The sequence below is a fragment of the Gymnodraco acuticeps genome, unplaced genomic scaffold (assembly GCF_902827175.1).
Source record: "Gymnodraco acuticeps unplaced genomic scaffold, fGymAcu1.1, whole genome shotgun sequence".
In the NCBI taxonomy this organism is placed as follows: domain Eukaryota; kingdom Metazoa; phylum Chordata; class Actinopteri; order Perciformes; family Bathydraconidae; genus Gymnodraco; species Gymnodraco acuticeps.
In genome coordinates, this window is record NW_022990590.1 from 1,682,449 (window position 1) to 1,700,777 (window position 18,329).

General features: G+C 40.4%; 3 protein-coding genes across 4 annotated transcripts; 1 reads left to right on the plus strand and 2 right to left on the minus strand.

Annotated features, from left to right (window-relative positions):
* Positions 1 to 703: 703 nt before the first annotated feature.
* fkbp3 (FKBP prolyl isomerase 3) lies at positions 704 to 2,812 on the plus strand. Its single transcript, XM_034228669.1, has 7 exons — positions 704 to 854; positions 1,256 to 1,357; positions 1,476 to 1,574; positions 1,692 to 1,827; positions 2,017 to 2,084; positions 2,188 to 2,285; positions 2,480 to 2,812. Exons 1-7 carry the CDS (start codon positions 750 to 752, stop codon positions 2,532 to 2,534), a joined length of 663 nt encoding a protein of 220 aa, XP_034084560.1. The 5' UTR covers positions 704 to 749; the 3' UTR covers positions 2,535 to 2,812.
* Positions 2,813 to 3,414: 602 nt separating this feature from the next.
* Positions 3,415 to 5,503, minus strand: faua (FAU ubiquitin like and ribosomal protein S30 fusion a). Its single transcript, XM_034228652.1, has 5 exons — positions 5,414 to 5,503; positions 4,379 to 4,460; positions 4,092 to 4,236; positions 3,783 to 3,838; positions 3,415 to 3,639 (listed from the first exon to the last, which is right to left on the minus strand). Exons 2-5 carry the CDS (start codon positions 4,451 to 4,453, stop codon positions 3,514 to 3,516), a joined length of 402 nt encoding a protein of 133 aa, XP_034084543.1. The 5' UTR covers positions 4,454 to 4,460; positions 5,414 to 5,503; the 3' UTR covers positions 3,415 to 3,513.
* A 471-nt stretch (positions 5,504 to 5,974) lies between these two features.
* Positions 5,975 to 17,526, minus strand: prpf39 (PRP39 pre-mRNA processing factor 39 homolog (yeast)). 2 transcript variants are annotated; one of them, XM_034228466.1, is made up of 15 exons: positions 17,244 to 17,526; positions 15,917 to 16,378; positions 15,461 to 15,657; positions 15,218 to 15,343; positions 14,796 to 14,914; positions 14,476 to 14,643; positions 14,136 to 14,316; positions 13,615 to 13,722; positions 13,341 to 13,505; positions 12,799 to 12,925; positions 10,057 to 10,325; positions 9,338 to 9,522; positions 9,168 to 9,242; positions 8,864 to 8,975; positions 5,975 to 6,637 (listed from the first exon to the last, which is right to left on the minus strand). In XM_034228466.1, exons 1-15 carry the CDS (start codon positions 17,254 to 17,256, stop codon positions 6,548 to 6,550), a joined length of 2,397 nt encoding a protein of 798 aa, XP_034084357.1. In that variant the 5' UTR covers positions 17,257 to 17,526; the 3' UTR covers positions 5,975 to 6,547. The 2 variants fall into 2 exon arrangements, with proteins under 2 accessions (XP_034084357.1, XP_034084355.1); XM_034228464.1 differs by having other exon boundaries at positions 9,159 to 9,242.
* Between the last annotated feature and the right edge of the window lie 803 nt (positions 17,527 to 18,329).

Sequence of the window (18,329 nt, forward strand, 5' to 3'; positions counted from 1 at the left end):
AAAGTAATAGTATAGTATGTCAAAATATATCCCAAAAAAAGGTCATGGTAAAGTATGTCAAAATATCAGAAAGAAAAACATAGTATACGCTTTTGAAAATATCAAAAAGCATTGCATGTCGAATTATATAATTTGTTGAAATTGAAAATATAAGGAAAAACTAAATAGTAGAAATATGTAGAAAATATCAATACAAATATAGTATGTTGAAAATATCAATACAAATATAGTATGTTGAAAATATCAATACAAATATAGTATGTTGAAAATATCAGATAAAACGACAAAGTATAGTATGTGGAAAATATCAGTTAAAAAGTAATAGTATCTATGTCGAAAACATCAATAAAAACAACATATTATAGTATGTCAAAAATTGTCTCAAATAAAATAGTTATATTATTGTTTATGTTTAGTTCCAGTATGCTTCCACTGCAGTGCATGCCTATTTGTGTAATCTTGTATTTGTCCACTAGGTGGCAGGACACAAATCAGAGAGATGTAATTTCCCTCTCTCACATATTTAATGTTTTTCGGGGGGGGATTTTTTTCACCCACTTCACTGCGTTTAAAAAAAATTATTAAATCGTGAAGGATAACACTTTACAATTGATTATATAGTCAAAGGTTTATAATTGAATGATTAAAACACTTAAATAATAATAATTTTAAAAAAATAAAAAAATAAAAAGTCATTGCGGGTTTTAAGATACGCCAGGAGGGTCAAAATTAACCATTCGCCTCTCAAAATGGCGGATGAACCAACACGGGAATGGAGCGATGAGCAGCTCAAAAGTGATGATTTGCCCAAAAAAGACGTAATAACGTTCATTCAGGACAATGCAGCACACTCGGTATGTTTATAGCGTTAGCCTTTATGCTATTTTTGTTTGAAATTCTGCAGGATAAACATTAACGCACACTTTGAGATGCAGCATGCTGCGTGGTTAGCTTAGCGTAGCAACATCAGCAATGCTGTTGTGTTTTAGCACTCAATGCAGAAACACAGACATGTTTATACGAAATGTGATGCCCTGTTTGAATAGTAACCACAGCTAATTCGTTTGAGTTGGACCCGGATCAGAAACGGTTGCATTTAAAAAAAAAATGAAAACGTGGTTTTTATGTGTCTTTATTTTTGCCATGACCGAAACTATTTATTGAGCAAGAGCCTACGCATGATGGTGCACTAAGTTATCATCTGCTAACTTTCTGCTAACTTTCTATTTGTTATTTCATTCTTTTCCCCTTTTAGTTCCTCAACGAGCACAAGCTGCTGGGAAACTTAAAAAGTGTTGCAAAAACGGCAAAGAAAGAACAACTGATTATTGCCTATAATCAGCTCTTTGAGAGCAAAGTAAGTGATATTGAGATGTGATGTTGCACACATGCAAGTGGGGATGGTCTAATGTATGTGGACTGCCTCACATTCAATCAAAAATGTATGTGTTTTATACTTGCTTTGTCCTTTGCAGCGGTTTAAAGGCACAGAACCAGTTGAAGATGTGACCGAGCAGATTAGAACTGTGAAAATCGAAGATAAGAAAGAACTACCGGCAGAGGTTATTGATGAGGTACTGGTCCAGGGTGTTTCATTTTGAGGGGTTTGGGAAGAATTTTTGTATTTGCGATATTTTAATTTGCACACATTCAAACTACTTTTAACCCCTCCTGTGTTGCTTTTTTCTCAGGGTCCACCCAAATTCAAAAAGGCAGTGCTGAAGAAAGGTGACAAAACCAACTTTCCAAAGAAAGGCGAGAACGTGAGCTGCTGGTACACTGGTAGCTTGGAGGATGGAACCGTCTTTGACACTAATCTTCCCACAAGTATGACAAACCTCTACTTTAAAGTGATACTGCACCCATAATATTTTTAAGAAACAATGCTTGTGAGAAACCTTGACCTGTAATGTAACCATCCCTTTTTACTTTTTGATCTGTAATGGCATTTGTCCTTTATGGTCATGAATACAGATAAAATCTGTGCCAGTTTAGCTGACTGTTTTCTCTCTGCAGCGGCAAGAAAGAAGAAGCAATCTAAACCCCTGAGCTTCAAAGTTGGCCTTGGCAGAGTCATCAGAGGAGTAAGTCGGATGTTTAGGCTCTGCATATAAACTCTTGTCAATTCCTGATCATGTCACTTCTCCTCCACCGCATGCCGTTATTGATAATCCATTACTTTCACAGTGGGATGAGGGCATTCTGACGATGAGCAAGGGCGAAACATCTCGCCTAGAGATTGAACCAGAGTGGGCCTACGGAAGAAAGGGTCTCCCCGACTCAAAGTATCCTTTCTGCTGGACTTGTGGTATTATGGCATGAAAATATAAATGATGTACATTTTTTCACCTACATGTGTAATCAGGTATTGTATGGTTAGTACTTTTTTTTTTTCATGTACTGCAGCTTTAATCTGATTTTTTGGTAACTGTTCATTTCGTATTGAATGCCAAATGTTCCTTAACTCAAGCTCTTCCAGAATTCCACCCAACGCGAAACTGTTCTTCGAGATTGAGCTGGTTGCTGTGGACTAACCGTCAAGTGCCAGGAAAAGAAAAGAAATACTCAAATGACCTGGCTGTAAAGGATCATGTTAAAATGGCATTTGGATTGCGCCATACTGTTCCTACTTTGTCTCATTCATCAATACGATTACCAGTTATTGCAGCGTTGTAAGTTTTGGCCAGAATGTGATGGCTTGTCAATATTGTACATAATGAGACACCCTGAAACCTTATTCTCTGTATTTTTCTTTTGTTGTTCTTTTGCATGTGTAATGTAAATGATTAATAAACCTGTTTCAGAGACCAAACATGTGGCTTCCATCTCAGTCGATTGTACAACTATAGGTTTGGATGACAATTGTGTATTAATTACACACACAAGGGTGTCATTGGTATAGGAAAACTATTTTGATCCATTAAGTAGAACATCAATATCTTTACCGTTCTGGTATAAAAGCCATGACTAGTTGTGCATTCGTCAAAGATATTTGACATTCTGGTCACAACCACGTATCTCTCGTACACCAGATGCTCAATTTATAAAAACTGCATATTAAGTTCAGCCAGTACCATTTTAACTAAAAGCCTGCCATTTGAAAAGGGATACCATACATTTCTGTAACGGGGTAATACGTTACAGTTTCTGCAAAGTAAGGGAATCATTTAAATTGAAAGACACCATAAAATGTTTTTTAGTCTCAGATATTTTACATATTCTGGTCACAACCGTATCTCTTGTCCATCAATACCAGATGCTCAATTTATTTTAAGAAAAGGCAGGTAAATAACTGCATATAAAGTTCAACTATTTAACGAGTACATTTCTGTAACCGGGTAATACGTTGAAGATGAACAGTTCCCAGCAATGTAAGGGAATCACTTAAATTGAAGGACATAACACAAAACAACATTTTTTCCAAGCCAAATATTTATTCTGTACAGAAAGATAACATTAAGCCTGGTCAAAAAAGAGCGGTGGTCGTTTTCCTCCCGTTAAGCATTGGTGCACTTAGGAGTTGGCGTTGGGTCCCTTCTTCTTTCCGAAGGTGGGCACCACATTCACAAAGCGTCTGTTGTACTGGATGCGACGCTTAGCACGGCCGGTCTTCTTCTTTTTCTTCTCCTGCTTCTCAACCTGGACAACATGACAGAAAAAAAAATCTCTTATTCTTAACAAATTCACATTCCAACTGTATTCTTGAGGCCAGTTAAGTTGTTCATATGAAAGGATGAGTTAATACATTGAAACAGGTTTGAAAGAAGAAAAGAAAGTCATACCTTGGGTGTCTGTCCCCTCACTTTTCCAGCACGGGCCAGAGATCCGTGAACCTTACCTGAGGAGGAAAGGAAAGGGTTCATTATATTTTCCTGACAAACTAAAGCTCCTGCAATTGTTCAGGCCAAATACTGTTCCCATTTAAAAACACTAAAGGCTCCCAAACCTTTGTCTAATGAAAACATTAGGCTAAATGATCTTGCAAATTATGGCTTGTGATTTAGGGGTGGTGGTTTTTCGAATCATGACAGCCAGAAGTATAGCCAGACCAAACCAATAGAAAATGAAAAGGTTTGCATCAGTGTACTGACCTCCGAGCAGCCTAGCAGCTACTTCCAGGGTGCAGTTCTCGGAGATTCCACAGCATGCCAGGGAAGAATCATCTTCCAGTGGGCACCCAGCAAGGGACAGCACCTGATCCTCAACCAGGAAACCTTCGAGACCCTGGAGATGGGCCTAAGACACACAACAAGAACGTTTTTAATCAAAGCACTTTCCATCAAAATCATTGCTAGATTTCATACAGATGATTGAAAACAGTACTCTATTCAAGATCAAAAAGGTGTGGCGTCTTTTCAACAACGTGTAAACATTTTACCTTAATCTGGCCAACTGTCTCCTGTCCGGTCACCTCAAGGGTGTGAGTGCTCTGGGAACGCAAGAAGAGCTGCATCTTGATGCTGCAAGGAAACAAGAAAAGAGCAAAGCGACTTAGTCATTAATGTCATTACTAGGTCACTCTGCTAGGAAACTTGTTTTTGTTCTTGATATCAAATGTATTCAAATTCAGACAAAACGTTAAAGCTGCGGGAAATGTTTTATAAGAGTAAAACAAAGAACATAAATGTTTGCACTGTTATTTGTAAAGTTAAAATAGTTTTAAGAATGCAGTTTTTTTTAGAATGCTCTGAGGAAGCTTCAAAATCAGACAAAGTTAAGAGGATTCATGACTGAATGATACTTTGCTAAAAAAATAACATTTCATTTTAATATATATTTATATTGTAATTTTCAAGTTATTTTATATTAGAAAGTGTACATTTCCCAGTAAAGAAAAGTCAATGTTATCCAAAGGATTCCAGAATAAAGTTAGGTCTTTACAAAATGTGTCACTAAGGGACATTGCAAAGTGCAGCATTTTTGAAGTACATTTCAAACTGATCGGACTTTAAGAATAGTATTTAATATGATTTGGAAGGAAACTACTATAGCTGTATTGGGGATATCAGCTAGTGGCGTAATAAATATCTGTGACAGCAAACGTTGTACGGCAGGCCCTTAACTTTGAGCCAATGTACAGGAATTGTTGAATAACGTCAACGTAATAAACGAAAAAAGAACAGCACGAAATAAAAAGGGAAATGTTGAAAACTCAGGAGCAGCAGTGCACAGCAACATGCCGGGAACTGGAACAGCCTCGTCTCTATCGGTAACTCACTAATGCTATGCTAGCTTAACTAGCCACATGGGGAACGCGTTTCAAAAAGTCGTTTTAAAAACCCTTGAATATCTCGTAACTGCTCAAATAAAGTATAACTTGGTAGACATTGGGATATTGGTACATTATTGCTAAACCAAACGTTTCAGGGTTTTACAAATATTGGGTTTTTCACTAAAATTGCACAGGCCTTACCTCGTTTGATGCTAGTCGTTCAACGCTAGGCATAGAAAGGGCTGTATAAGGGCTGAAAGTGCGCATGTGCTGAATTACGTAGCCACGTCGGAAGCTGTGGCCACTCCCCTTACGTTTTGAAGTCGGGTGCTGCAGTTATTGAAGTTGCACATCTTAGTTTTTACCATATATTACTCAAGAAGTGCATGTGATTTATCAAAACATTATGCTCAAAGCTCCATAAATATCACTTTAATTTAAGATGGAACTAAATCAATACATTTTCTAGACAACCAGGTCTTTATTAACAAGCAGTGGCTTGAGCAGACCTTGGTTTATCAGGGCAATTCACCCGTTTAAAACTAGATTCAATTATTCACTTCACTCACTAAAATAAAATGCAATTAAAAATAAAAGCCATCAGCTCTAACACAGCAGCTTTATAGAGCACAATTGCTTTTAAATTCCATAGTGATTAATGTAATGTGTCTCTGTACTAAAAACATGAATTTAACAATGTTTAATGCCTCTGAACATAATTTACCAATAAGGAATGAAATGATGGATTCAACCAGTGACACGTTAGGATACCAATCTCTTTATTATGAAATAAATTCAAAATAAAAAAAGGAAGAACTGTTCATTTTCTGTATGGAAACGTAACCATGTAATATTAAAAATCTTTCAGTTTTGAGAGGGAGAAAAACACGACTCAAGAGGTGCATCCATGAAAGCCTCCTTTACAAGTTCAAATGTTAAACACAGAAAGAGACCAAACTAAGTCATCAAAACTAAAAATGTAAAAGCTTTAATCACACAAGAAAAATATATCTGCCTTCACAAATAACATGCATTAAAGAACTCAGAACAGCCAGTGTTGGAGATGAAAAATATAACAATTCATATTGAGTATTCTTTGAAGATCATAACTCATCAACACAATGTCACCGAGGGCAATGAGTATTATATTCCAACCAATTGGTACAAAGTTTAATTTATTAGTAGAATTTAACCCAGAAAGAAGGAACAAAACAGCTTTCATGGTTGGATTGAAATCTCTAAGGCATCATGTTATGTAACCATGAACAGAGATTTAGGCAGGTCACAATGGATGCTTTCCTCTGAGTCTTCATCTTCATGTTAGGGGTTTGTCCATTATGTTGGGGGAGGGGGGTAGTACTGGTTATACTGGGCATATTGGTTGTACTGTCCCCAGGAGTTTTGTCCCCAACCACCGTACTGTTGCTGATGAAGACGGAAAGAAAAGAGAAAATTACTACAAATACTAAAAACATTTCAGCATGGTTAAATAAAACATGAACTTAAAGCCAAGGTAAAAGGAGAAATGTCCATTTAGAATCACAATCCCGGTAATATCGACGTATTAAGCAATATATGAAAAATATAAAAAACTCAATTTCCCTGTACTTTATATATAAAAATCCAATCATATTTTCTTCCTGTATTCATAACACGATGTGTGCTTACAGTGTTCATTTTGGCAGCTATCTTTGATTTAGTCTTAAGACGAAAATGGTTATTAGTTTTAGTGACATTTTAGTCCTTTTTATCCTTCATAGTTTTAGTCGACGACAACTCAAAATGTTTTAGTCCAGTTTTGGTTGATGAAAAATCATTACATTTTAGTCAACTTTTAATCAAAATGTTTTCTCTCTTTAAACTAATTCAGTTGAATACAGGTATCTGAAATTGGAATCAATGTGAAGTGTTGAAATTCGTAAAGCAACGTTTCACTCTCAACACTTTACTTGTGTAATATCTAGGGATGGCTATCTTTTTTAACGTTACTACTCCTCTCAAAGATCTGTGTGCACGCCGCTGCAGCGTGTCTGTTAGGCCCCGCCCCCCGCACACAGACGAGACATAAGAGGCTTCTCAATACTCAAATCCCCCTCCTCGACTCCTCGGTCCTCCGGTAGTGACCCGGAAATGAATTTCAGCGCGCCATTTTGAAGGACATCTAATTTCTCTAAAGGCACACCGAGGACCGAGCGTTGAGGAGGCTCTCTGGAGGAGCTCTAACCGAGGATACACTGATGGTTCCTCCACGGCTCCATTTACGGGAACGGTGGAGGCGTGACGCACGGCCGGACTTATCTCAGCCAATGACAGCTCTATTATTTTAGAAACTGCTTTCATCGCTACTCGATGTTTCCAGAGAGAACAGCTGTAAGGTCCGTGCAGAAAGCAGAGCAGTGTGTATAATATATATCACTCAGTATAACAGGCCTACTCTCTTTATTTGCTTTAGTTTAGTAGATATCTACAAACAAAGATATTTTTCTAAAACCATTTAGTGCTTCACATAATAAAATACACAACGGCTGTAGCCTGATTATATGCTTTAGGAGCTGTAGGTGTGTGTGGTACAGTGTGTAGGTGTGTGTGGTACAGTGTGTAGATGCGGCGGACAGACGGGTCTCAGTTGGTTTGGTGTCCTCTGCTTACTTTTAATACAACTTTTGGCCCGTAATTTTAATTCCCCATTTCAGCGACCAGAGAGAGGGGGGGATATATCCAGTCTCTGATTGTGTTACGTTATTATGAGAGTGCTCTCATACTTTAAATTGTATATATTTATATGTGTGTCCCCGCATCTGTAGCCTGTTATTGTCTCATATACCGCACTCTCAATGAATTCAAAGTAAATATGTGGGGGAACAATGTTCAGCTGATCTAACAGAGATACAGCGCTATGACAAAACACTTGACAGCTGATGCAGCTGTTGCCACGTAATAATGAACGGATGTCTCTTTAAAATGACCGCTCAGAGGAGAGGAGTTCTCATTTCTTTAAACATCTGCTGCTTCCCCTCCTCTCTCCTCGGTTCCCCTCCTCGGTCCTCCGCTCGCATCTCCTGTGGGCGGGACTAAGTCGAGGAGGGGAAATTTAAGAATTGAGAAGCCTCTAGGGAGATCGCTCTTCTGGAGTGAAGAGAGCGGAAATAATGATATTGCAATAGAAACGTAACATGCATTTTGACAGACAAGACCGAGAATTGGGGGAAAATATCCTGCATTATGAATGTCCGATAGTCCACCATTGACACCTTAGTCCCGTCTCGTCAACGAAAACTAAATATACATTTCGTCATAGTTTTTATTATCAAGAATCTATTTTTAGCTCGTCACCGTCTCGTGTTAAAAAAGGCCGTTGATGAAACATTTGTTATAGTTTTCTTTGACGAAATGAACAATGGTGCTTACGTACGCTAGCATAAAGTAATTTCAATGATAATATCATGAAATCCATCTATCAATCTGCAACACTTAGCCACAAGGGAGATGTTTGTGGAGCCATAGTCCTCTGCAGCTCTACCCACAACTTCAGTATACCTCGTCAGTCCTTTTTGATCAAAATGCATTATTAAAAATGCTCATAATAACATCTGTAAATGGCCATGCGTGCTTGGTGTGAAAACTTGTTTAGAGATCAAATAGAAAACCCACCTGGTACCAGTTGTTGTATGCAGTGTTGTTTGCCGCTGGGTCCGTCGCTGCTGTTGCCGCACCCGTTGAACCGTCCTCCACCCGCTGCCTCTTAGAGTCAGGCTCCTGAGCGCTGGAGACGAAAATGTCAAATTAGTATAATCCTTTGTGAAGCCGTTCACAAAGAAACAAAGTCTTAGGAGTGCATTACCATTTACTGTGATACAATGACTAATACACTAATTGATTGCTATTAATCTTGTTCTTGAAGACATGAAAATATGTTGTTGTGGCCCATCCCTGTTCCCTTATCCACCTGTCATACCCGTTCTCGGCTTTCCTCTTCGCGGGTTCGCTTTCTTTCTGTAGTTTTTGAAGTTCCTCATACGCAGCCCCAAGCCTAAAAGGTGTACGATAAAGAAAAATAGTCAGTATCAAACATGACACAAAAAGGATTTTTTTTTCCGACATTACTCCTAAAGTAATGAAACTCACACATTGACGTCACTGCCAAAGTCCTCGAGGAACTCAACCTTGCGCTGACAGAAGAGGAGGCGGGACTCCAGGGGCATCTGGCTCTGCAGGGCCCGGTCGAAACAGGCCAAGATCTCAGCCTCATTCTGTGTCACGTCTCCACTGTATTCCAGGTCAAGCAGGTTCAGATAGAGCTTTGGACTTGTCTGTAAAGCCACAAAAGTGTTAATGCGCGTCACACAACAAGTGCAAAACAGCCTTAGTGGAATGTGGTACAATTCACCATTGTTGCATGAGGACTGGAGATTCTCTTGGCATTCCTAGTTTAATTTATTCTACAAAAATATAGCTTAATAGCAGTGTAATCTTTGATTTCCATCAAATGCAAAACTTGCCATCTGGTAGAATTCAAATATAACCTACTCTTGAAAAAGTCACAGATGCATAGAACGTGATTTTTTTGGGGAAGAAAACACTAACAGTGCAGCAGTAATTCAGAGTAGAGGTTATCCTGGGAGTGTGTTGGTCTGTAGAAACTTGTTTGAACCTTTTACAGGTCTCTACGGAGCACTTTGCCACTTGTGAGCATGTTGATTAATACATACAGCATGCAAGTGAGTTATATTTACTGCATGACTGTTTTTAAGACATAAAACGTTGCCATAATGCAATATTTTATGATTTTATAAAAAGGTCTAGCTGGCTCTTTAAGTTTCCATGATGACCATTATGCATCTCACCTGGTCTTTTTCGATAGCATCCAGCAGCACCTTCCTGGCTTTGCTCAGACTTCTCTGCACCTTCATCATCTGCCGGGCCAACTTCACAGCGTAGAACGATGTCTCAGTAGCATTCTTCGCAGACTCCATGGCCTCCCTCAACATGGCTTCCGCTTCTTCCAAGTTACCGTGGCGCCGCTCCAGACTGACCCTCCTCAGACGCACCATGGCCAGACCGGGGACTAATGCCTCCAGGGACTTCAGGATGTCACGAGCCTCCTCTACATTACCTGGACCAAGAAAAGCAGAATGCTATCAATACATGTGAAATCATGGAAACTGTTGCCATTTAAAAGTCTGTAATCATAATGTACATATATCAACACCCTCAGTGTGCGGAAAAAGCACACGTCCCACCGTTCGGGACGTGTTATTTACAATATCGGACAAGTGATGTTTTTCGCCCTTATTTATTGACAAATTATTGATAAATTCAGTTTACAAAAGGCAGAACTCATTCCAAAATTGTCCGTGTCCGCCATTGCTGTGGTTTTTCTTGTCGATTCCTAAGGAAATGCATCTCGCCGCTTTCTGTACTGTTAGACGGGGCGGGGCGGGACGTGTAGCACGGTGGCACGGTTGGGAAGCAAAACTCGGTTCAGATTAAGAACAAATAACAATTGTCTGGTACCGGGATTAATAAGAGTTGTGAGGATAGGAGGCAGAGGCCGAGCCCCGCAGTGCTCTCTCTCTATGCTCCGTATCAGCTGATCGCTGCACGGTGGAACTCAGCGTTTCTCTCTCTTTCTACATACAGCGGCTCCGCTGCCCGTTTAACAGCCTCATCTTTGTCAAACTTTCTTATGTTCTTTCTCTAACACGTAATGAAGGTTATTAAGCGTTTTAGCTCCTGTGTTGTTAATATTGACCGCCATTTCCTTTATGAAGTAAAGCAGCCTCCCTGTCTGTGACCTCACATCCCCTGACCCCCAGACTCGGCGGAGCACAGGGATGTCAGTATTGTGTATGAAGCAGGGTATAGAAAGTACATTATTGATATGAAAATACTGTTCATTTACTTTTACAAACATTGAGTAGCTGGGCAGCTGTAGCATGTGTATTGCAGGACATGTGTTGGACACACAGAGTGTGGGGTTGGACTCTGTCCCACAGGCAGGTCGCAGTGTAACATCAGAGGAGACTGGGCCAATTTACATTCTCAAACTGCACCACTTAGAACTAACTAAACAATTATTTTTATTAGGGGTGCACCGAATCGGAAATTCTTGGCCGAAACCGATACCGAAAATAGGAAACAGTTGGCCGAAAACTGAATGCCCGAAAATGATTAATATAAATATATATATATAATGTATACATTTTTTACCAATGTTGTTCAGCTACCTGATTATGGAAATAGACATGATTGTGGCAAAACTTAACTTAAATAATAATCACTATTATGGGTCCATAAAACATTTATTCAGCACTTTTGAATGCATACAGTACATTTATATATGTCATGTATTATTGCTAAAAAACATTATATCGCAGTCTTAGTGTCGCCAACTCGTTTCTAATATGCAAAGACAACAAATGCGTCTATGATGTATTTTCGATCAGACGAGATCTCTCCCCCGTCTGTGTGCGAGGGGGCGGGGCAGTTTACACACACGCAGCTGCTACATGCAGCGGAGCACACTGCGGAGATGGCGGAGAGAACGCGCTCCGAGGTGTGGTTAAACTTTACCTGTCTCGATGTGGAGAATACTTGTTACCATAAGTGCAATAAGAGTTTAGCATGTAAGCACGAGCAATTTGTCTAAACATTTAGCAAAAGTGCACCGCATGCAGACGGAGGAATGCACCGGGTTCGACCGTCTTTCTAGCAGCTCTGTAGCCCCATCCACGAGTAACGTTTCCACGTCAGGTGTTATGTATGCTAGCAGCAACACACGGAGTTAACTACATTATACAAACATGGGTTAATGATTAGAGGTAACTGAGTTATTTAGTTTGTTAAAGTTTCAGCTATTCTGTTTACAGTCTGTCATCAGATTATTTAATACGATTTGTTAAAGGCTCAGGGCAATCTCGATGACAAAGGTCAATGTCCCCCCCCCCTGTGAGCCAGCCGCGAGCATGGTCGCCGCGTCTTTATTACGTCATCACAACAACACGTTAGGTTACCAACATAAGCCTGTTCTGACATTCGGTGATATTTTTTCGGTGCTAAAACCCTTTCGGCCGAAAGGGCCTTTTTAACCATTTTCGGCCGATAATTTTCGGTGGCCGAATATTCGGTGCATCCCTAATTTTTATATAATTGTATTCAATAACCGTAACAAAATTAAACCGTATGAAGTGGTTTGTAAATAGGGATACAGATTTGACTTAATGTTTTCATAAATATATTTTTCTCCCAGTTTGTCATGGGACTTATTTTGACCCTCTCAAAGAACCAGAGTCGAGAACCGAATAGAACCGGAATCGAAAAGCATAACCGGAATAGTTAAACGATACCCAACCCTATGTGTGATTCAGCGGTGTCGTTTAAAACCATGGGGAAAATATAAAATGCGATGCCGATCGATTCTTCACTTGTCCATTCTGGAAAATTGCCAAACTCACTTGTCCATGGACAAGTACTCTCTAAAAACTTGTTCTTACACTGGCCTCAGATGTAGTTTATAGGTTCCCTTTACAAAGTCCTTGGTGATCTGACTGTTTAATTTGCATGCTTGGTTGAATGAGCGTCATTACCTTGCTGCTCCTCGAAGGCAGCCCACAACAGGTGAATCGCTGGCTTCTTGGGCAAATGGATGGTACACGCTTTCTTGTAGACATGTCTCACACCATCAGTGCTGTAGCCCTCTAGATATTTTGCATACTTGAGACAGCGAGTTGGAAGAAATGCAGGAGAGGACAGAGGAAAAAGAAACAGAGGAGAAAGGCAAAAGAGACACAACATTTTAAACCTAACATTTCAGTTGACAGAAGCAGTGAATTTCTTCATTGACAAGATCGTTTTAAGAAATTTTCTGTGTAAACCCATCAGCACCTTCATGGAACCAATTAGATAAGTTTCTGTAAGGTAGTGGGAGACGAAGAAGATGCAACGTAGTAGTTGGCAAATGCTGCAGTCAAATCTTGTGTGGCAAGCTGGCCATCCCCTAATACAACAGATACAGTCACATATCAACGTTACACGCAAAGAGGAGTGCAGGACGATTTACTGTGTCGATGTGATATCATCGTTGGTGGGGAAGTAGCGGGAGTGAAGGAGAGGTTAAAGGTTGAATTACCTTGGTCCAGAACTCCTCGTAGAGTGCGCAGGCGATGAGGCATCGTTCAAAAAGAACGACCACGCGCTCCGGAGTCCCGTTCTCAATTTCAAAGTCCAGGTACTCCTTCCAGTTGTTCAGCTGGTTCTTCTCTAAGGATTTGACGTGGAAGTAGGGTCTCTTAATCTGAAAATACAAGAGTAAAGCGTTTAGACATTTTCTTCATAACAATGAGATAATATTTAAGAAAAAAGTGTCTTCTGCTTCAGAGTTGTGGAGGAAAAGGAACACATACCGCTTCCTCAAAAGCCCAGCGCTTGCTGACTTCATGTTCGTTGTGGTTGGACACTTCCTGCCGAACCTCGTTCACCTTGTGGCGCATGTTCTCGATCTCCGTCACTCTCTACACAAAGACACAAAGAAAAACATCTGGTCAGCACTCCTGTGCATTTGTCACCCAATCACATTCTCCACTTGATGTAGAAACTGCAAGTCTTGCAGCCAAGGGTTTACATCACCATGAGCTTGCCAGAGACAAGAAGCCTGTGGAGAGGGGGGGGGAGGTATGTATGCACCCTGCATATCAGCCTCTGGGTGCAGGTGCTGGGCCTCAGTTGATCCTTTTAGTTTTAGGGCGAGTCCCTGATGCCAACTTGAATCCCCCTGGCATTCATTGGCTTGGCTGCTGACATAAAGACACCTCTTCAAACCTAAACAAAGCTTACTCATCATGGAGAGCAGGCAAGCTCCTGCTAATGCCTGGAGGCGGTGCTACTGTAAATGTGTCTCCCCTGCAGGAGGAAAGTGGATTTTTACCTGAGCAGGGTCTGCAAGGTCCTCGGTACCGGGTGGTAGGTCATCCTGAGCAGAAGGCTTGTCCTCGCTCTCGCAGATCATCGCCGACAGGCTGGCTTTGGAGAGCTCGAGCCTCATCTGAATGAACTCCTCTTCTGACAAGAAGTGCTTGGGGTTGTTGTTTTGTACGTGATCTTTAAACCTGCAAAGATGAAAAAACAGATGCACAAGATTATGCATCAAATAGCGTACATGTAGCAGTAATGACACACATTAAACAGAACCAACTACAGAGAGCTGGTGTTTCTGGAGTATAACAATAAAGCAGATAAATAGAGTTGTTATTCAGATTTCCGTCTACCTCTGGAGGTGCTGGGAATACAGCTGTGTTGGGATGCCCAGGATTCTGTCATAGACGGCGGTGACGTTAGCCAGTTTCTCCTGCTCCGTCTCCCAGGTGATGTAGGACTCCCACAGGCGGTCCGAGTGGAAGTCTGTGCCGGCAGCAAGCACTGCATGCTCATAAGCACTGATGGTAGAATGTAAGAGAAAAGTTTGTGAATCTTATGCAACTATTTGTCTTTGTATGCCTCAAGTATTCGGTTAAATTCACTCATGAGATTTTTTGTCAAAAAAGTCACATAACAGAAGAATGCTTTAAGATAAATGTGTTTGACTTACGCTCGAATGCGTCCCTCTGTCTCTGGGTCACTCAGGTCGGAGTTCTCTTTGATGAAGGTCAGGTAATGCAGCCACAGATCCACACTGAGAGGGATGGCCTGCAAGCCTCTTCTGTATACCTTGAAAAAGACCAGACCAAAAAAGAGCATGTCAACAGTTTGAATGATTTTACTTTATTCATTAAAGTAGCTCTTTGGCCTTTTTTTGATTTGTGTACCAGTTGCTGTTTGTTTCTCTAAAACAACGAAGAGTGAAGAATATCTAGAAAGTCTTCGATAAGGGTTCTCTTAAAATAAATAAGGCCAATGCCAGAACTGTTCAATTGTCACAAGCCAAATATCTTATTACACATAGCAGCACATACAGTAAAACGATAGAAAAGAAAGCAAATAAGTAAAAGTGCCAAATATATCAATATTTACCTCTTCTGCAACCTGTATATTCTCGTGCTTCTTTTCAATATCAGCATACTTCTTCCAGTAGCCATAACAGTAGGGATAGCGTAGGAAGAATATGTCGAATGACTGTCTCACAGCTGGAAGAGCATTCTGCAAGGGAGACGAGCAATAAGATTCATTATATTAGTATTTCCCAGGAAGTACAATAATGCTTCTGGTCAATTTCTGTAATGTACAAAGAGAAAATAGTAGCATGTCTTCGCTTACCTCTTGCTCCACATACTGCAGCAGGTAGACCCAACCATTGAAGTCCTCTGGGCTCTCTTCACATGCTTTAAAGAGTTTTTCAAACTCACTAGGCGGTTCTGGCTCAGGCTCGGCAGGAACAGCCGGTTCTTGTGTGGCTTCTTTGGGTTCTTCAAGCTCCATGCCCTCCTCTGTCACCTGTGGTGCATCGCTCGCCTCTGGAGAAGTTGACAAGGAATTATGAAGGGGCATTGAGGTAGAGGAATAATAATTTAAAAAACACATTTTTAATACTAAAACAATTTAACTGGAGGAATATTATTTAGAAGGTATTGAGGGTTTTAAATGAAGCTTTACATGCATATTAACCAGCCAACAGAAACGTGCCTCCTTTTGTGCATGTGCAGTACATAAACAAGGTATATATAAATCGAATCAGATAAATTGCTATAACTTAACACCAGATATTTTGATTACCTTGACTGCTATCCTGAGTAGAAGCTTCTGGCATAACGGTCATCTCCTGGCTGTCTTGATCAGACTCTCCAGAGTCTGCTTTGTGGAATGATGGCTGCTCCGACTCTTCTTCTGGCTGGGGTGGAGGTGGAGGAGGTGGTGGTGGTGGTGGTTGTTGTTGCTCATCTTGGAAAAGCTGAGCACTGGCAATCTGAAACTGCTCCACAGCTTTCTCCACAGATTCCAGCTCTGTGGAATCCATCTGCTCATTTGGTTGCTGGTGCTGCTCGAGAGCATCCTGGGACTCATCTGAGTCTTCAGGTAAGATGTTGGCGAGTGGGTCAGGAGTGACCTGGTCTGGGGACCAGTCTGCAGTTTGACCTAGAACCGGAAGGTCAGGAAGAAATGCATCCCCATTGCTCTCCATGACAGGGGACTCAGTGTCCAGCATTCCAATACAAGTGTTGTCTGAGAGTTGCAGGCCTGTAGAGAAGCAGGATGGATCATCACTTGAGAAGCTACATTAAGTTGCTGGTCGCTAACACATCGTCTACAACCATGAGGTAAACTTGTTTCTGTAATTTAAAAAAGGAAAAATACCAGTTTGGGCTTCCTAACTTGAGGATTTCCTCATTGTATATTTTGTTGTTGTTCTTCGATATTTAATAACATAGATTTTGACTTAACGACTAATTCATTCCTAATTAGGGCAGATTTAAGAAATGGTATCTACGTTACCCCGTCAGCAGCAGCTGCTGGTGCTACAGGATACTTCCTTGTTCTAACATTAAAAACAAACGGAAGCTTAAGATAAGACCCTTACATACAGCTACTAAAAATACTGTAGCCACGTGATCGGCTTCTTAGTTAAATAACCATATGATAAGCTCCTGAACTTAAAAGGCTAACTACCGTGCGTGTTTTCGAAATCGGTATGTTAGCTTTAGCCTTGTTTGCGGTTTGAGGCCCTGTTGCAGCCGATAGTCAAAGTTCAATCATAAGTTGGGCCTTACTTTGGGTCCCATCTATATCCTGGAATGAACCGCGGTACTCAAGTTACTAGAGGTTATTGTTAGCCTAACACTATAAATTGTACCCAGCAGGGATTGATAACCATACAATTTCATTACCGAATGCTTACTTGAACTACAACGTGCTACGTATTTGCATCCATTTCCAGTTAGTAGTCGGGACCAACGGCTTCTCCACGTTCGCTAGTGAGCTAACGTCGGCAATTTCCCTAGCTACCGTTACCACTAATGGCTAGTATAAGCTGGCTGTTAAGTTTCCGCGATTTTAGTCACATTTAACCAATTTCATAAACAAAGATGCGTTTAAGGAGTCTTACCAGTATCTTCCATGAAATGTTAGCCAACCTTAAGGACTTGTGAGCGGTCTTCGAAGTCACTTTATTTATGTCTAACCCACTACGGCCCGGCGCGCTTTGCCCACCATACTTGACTTGGAGGAAGAACCTAGAAAGGCTGTGTGCCCGTGCGCATGCTCAGTTAGGACTAACCCCGCCCCTATGTGTGTTAGGTTGAGGGTTTGATACATCCATGTGAAAAAACATACATGCAACATTTTTGATAAAGTGTACGTGCAAGGTCATGAGATTAAAGAAACAGAAATAGAAAGAGGCATACACGTAGTTAACCATATAATATAGGTAGAACAATTACGCCTATAATACAGCAACATGTTATACAGTTGTGAGGTAGAATTCAGCATTTTTCAAGTGTTGCCTTTCCATTATTTAGAAGTACAGTTCTCTTTAGATATCACTTGACTAATATCAGTAGGCCTTTTCATAGTTTTAGTAATTGCACTGTTAATATATTAGCCCTAGCAGTGTACGTTTTACGATAATAGTGTTTATTCATTTGAATGTATTTGTTAAATGCAAGAAATAGGCTGCTTTCGACAACGTGTGAAACTGAAGTTCCGCCAGCACTACACAACCTCCACGTCACAGTTTAATCGTGCAGGAACGCTTTTGAATGAATGATCAGACATGTCGGGGGAAACCCGGCTGTAAATCCCCTCTCCAGATCATTGTGCCTACTAAATCTTTAGATCTGCTTCATATGTAGAGTCCTATGAGTAAATATTGTAGCAGACGTCATATTAAAGGTGATTTAATACACAATGAAAGCTCAAATGGCGTCAACACTGGGCTAATAATGGACTAGTCTGCAGTTCAGTTGCTTGAAGCGCGCATGCGAAATGGCGTGTGGCCCCTTCAAGTTCGGTCGGAAATCCCAAATAAAAGTGAGTAATAATAATATATTTAATTTGTTAGCGCTTTTACAGATGCGCAAAGACGCTTTACAGATATAGTGAAGAGAAAAGAAAAGGAAGGAACAACAAATAAATATATAGTTAAAGTTAAAGTCAAATAATACAAAAACAATCACACATTAAAAGCCAGATT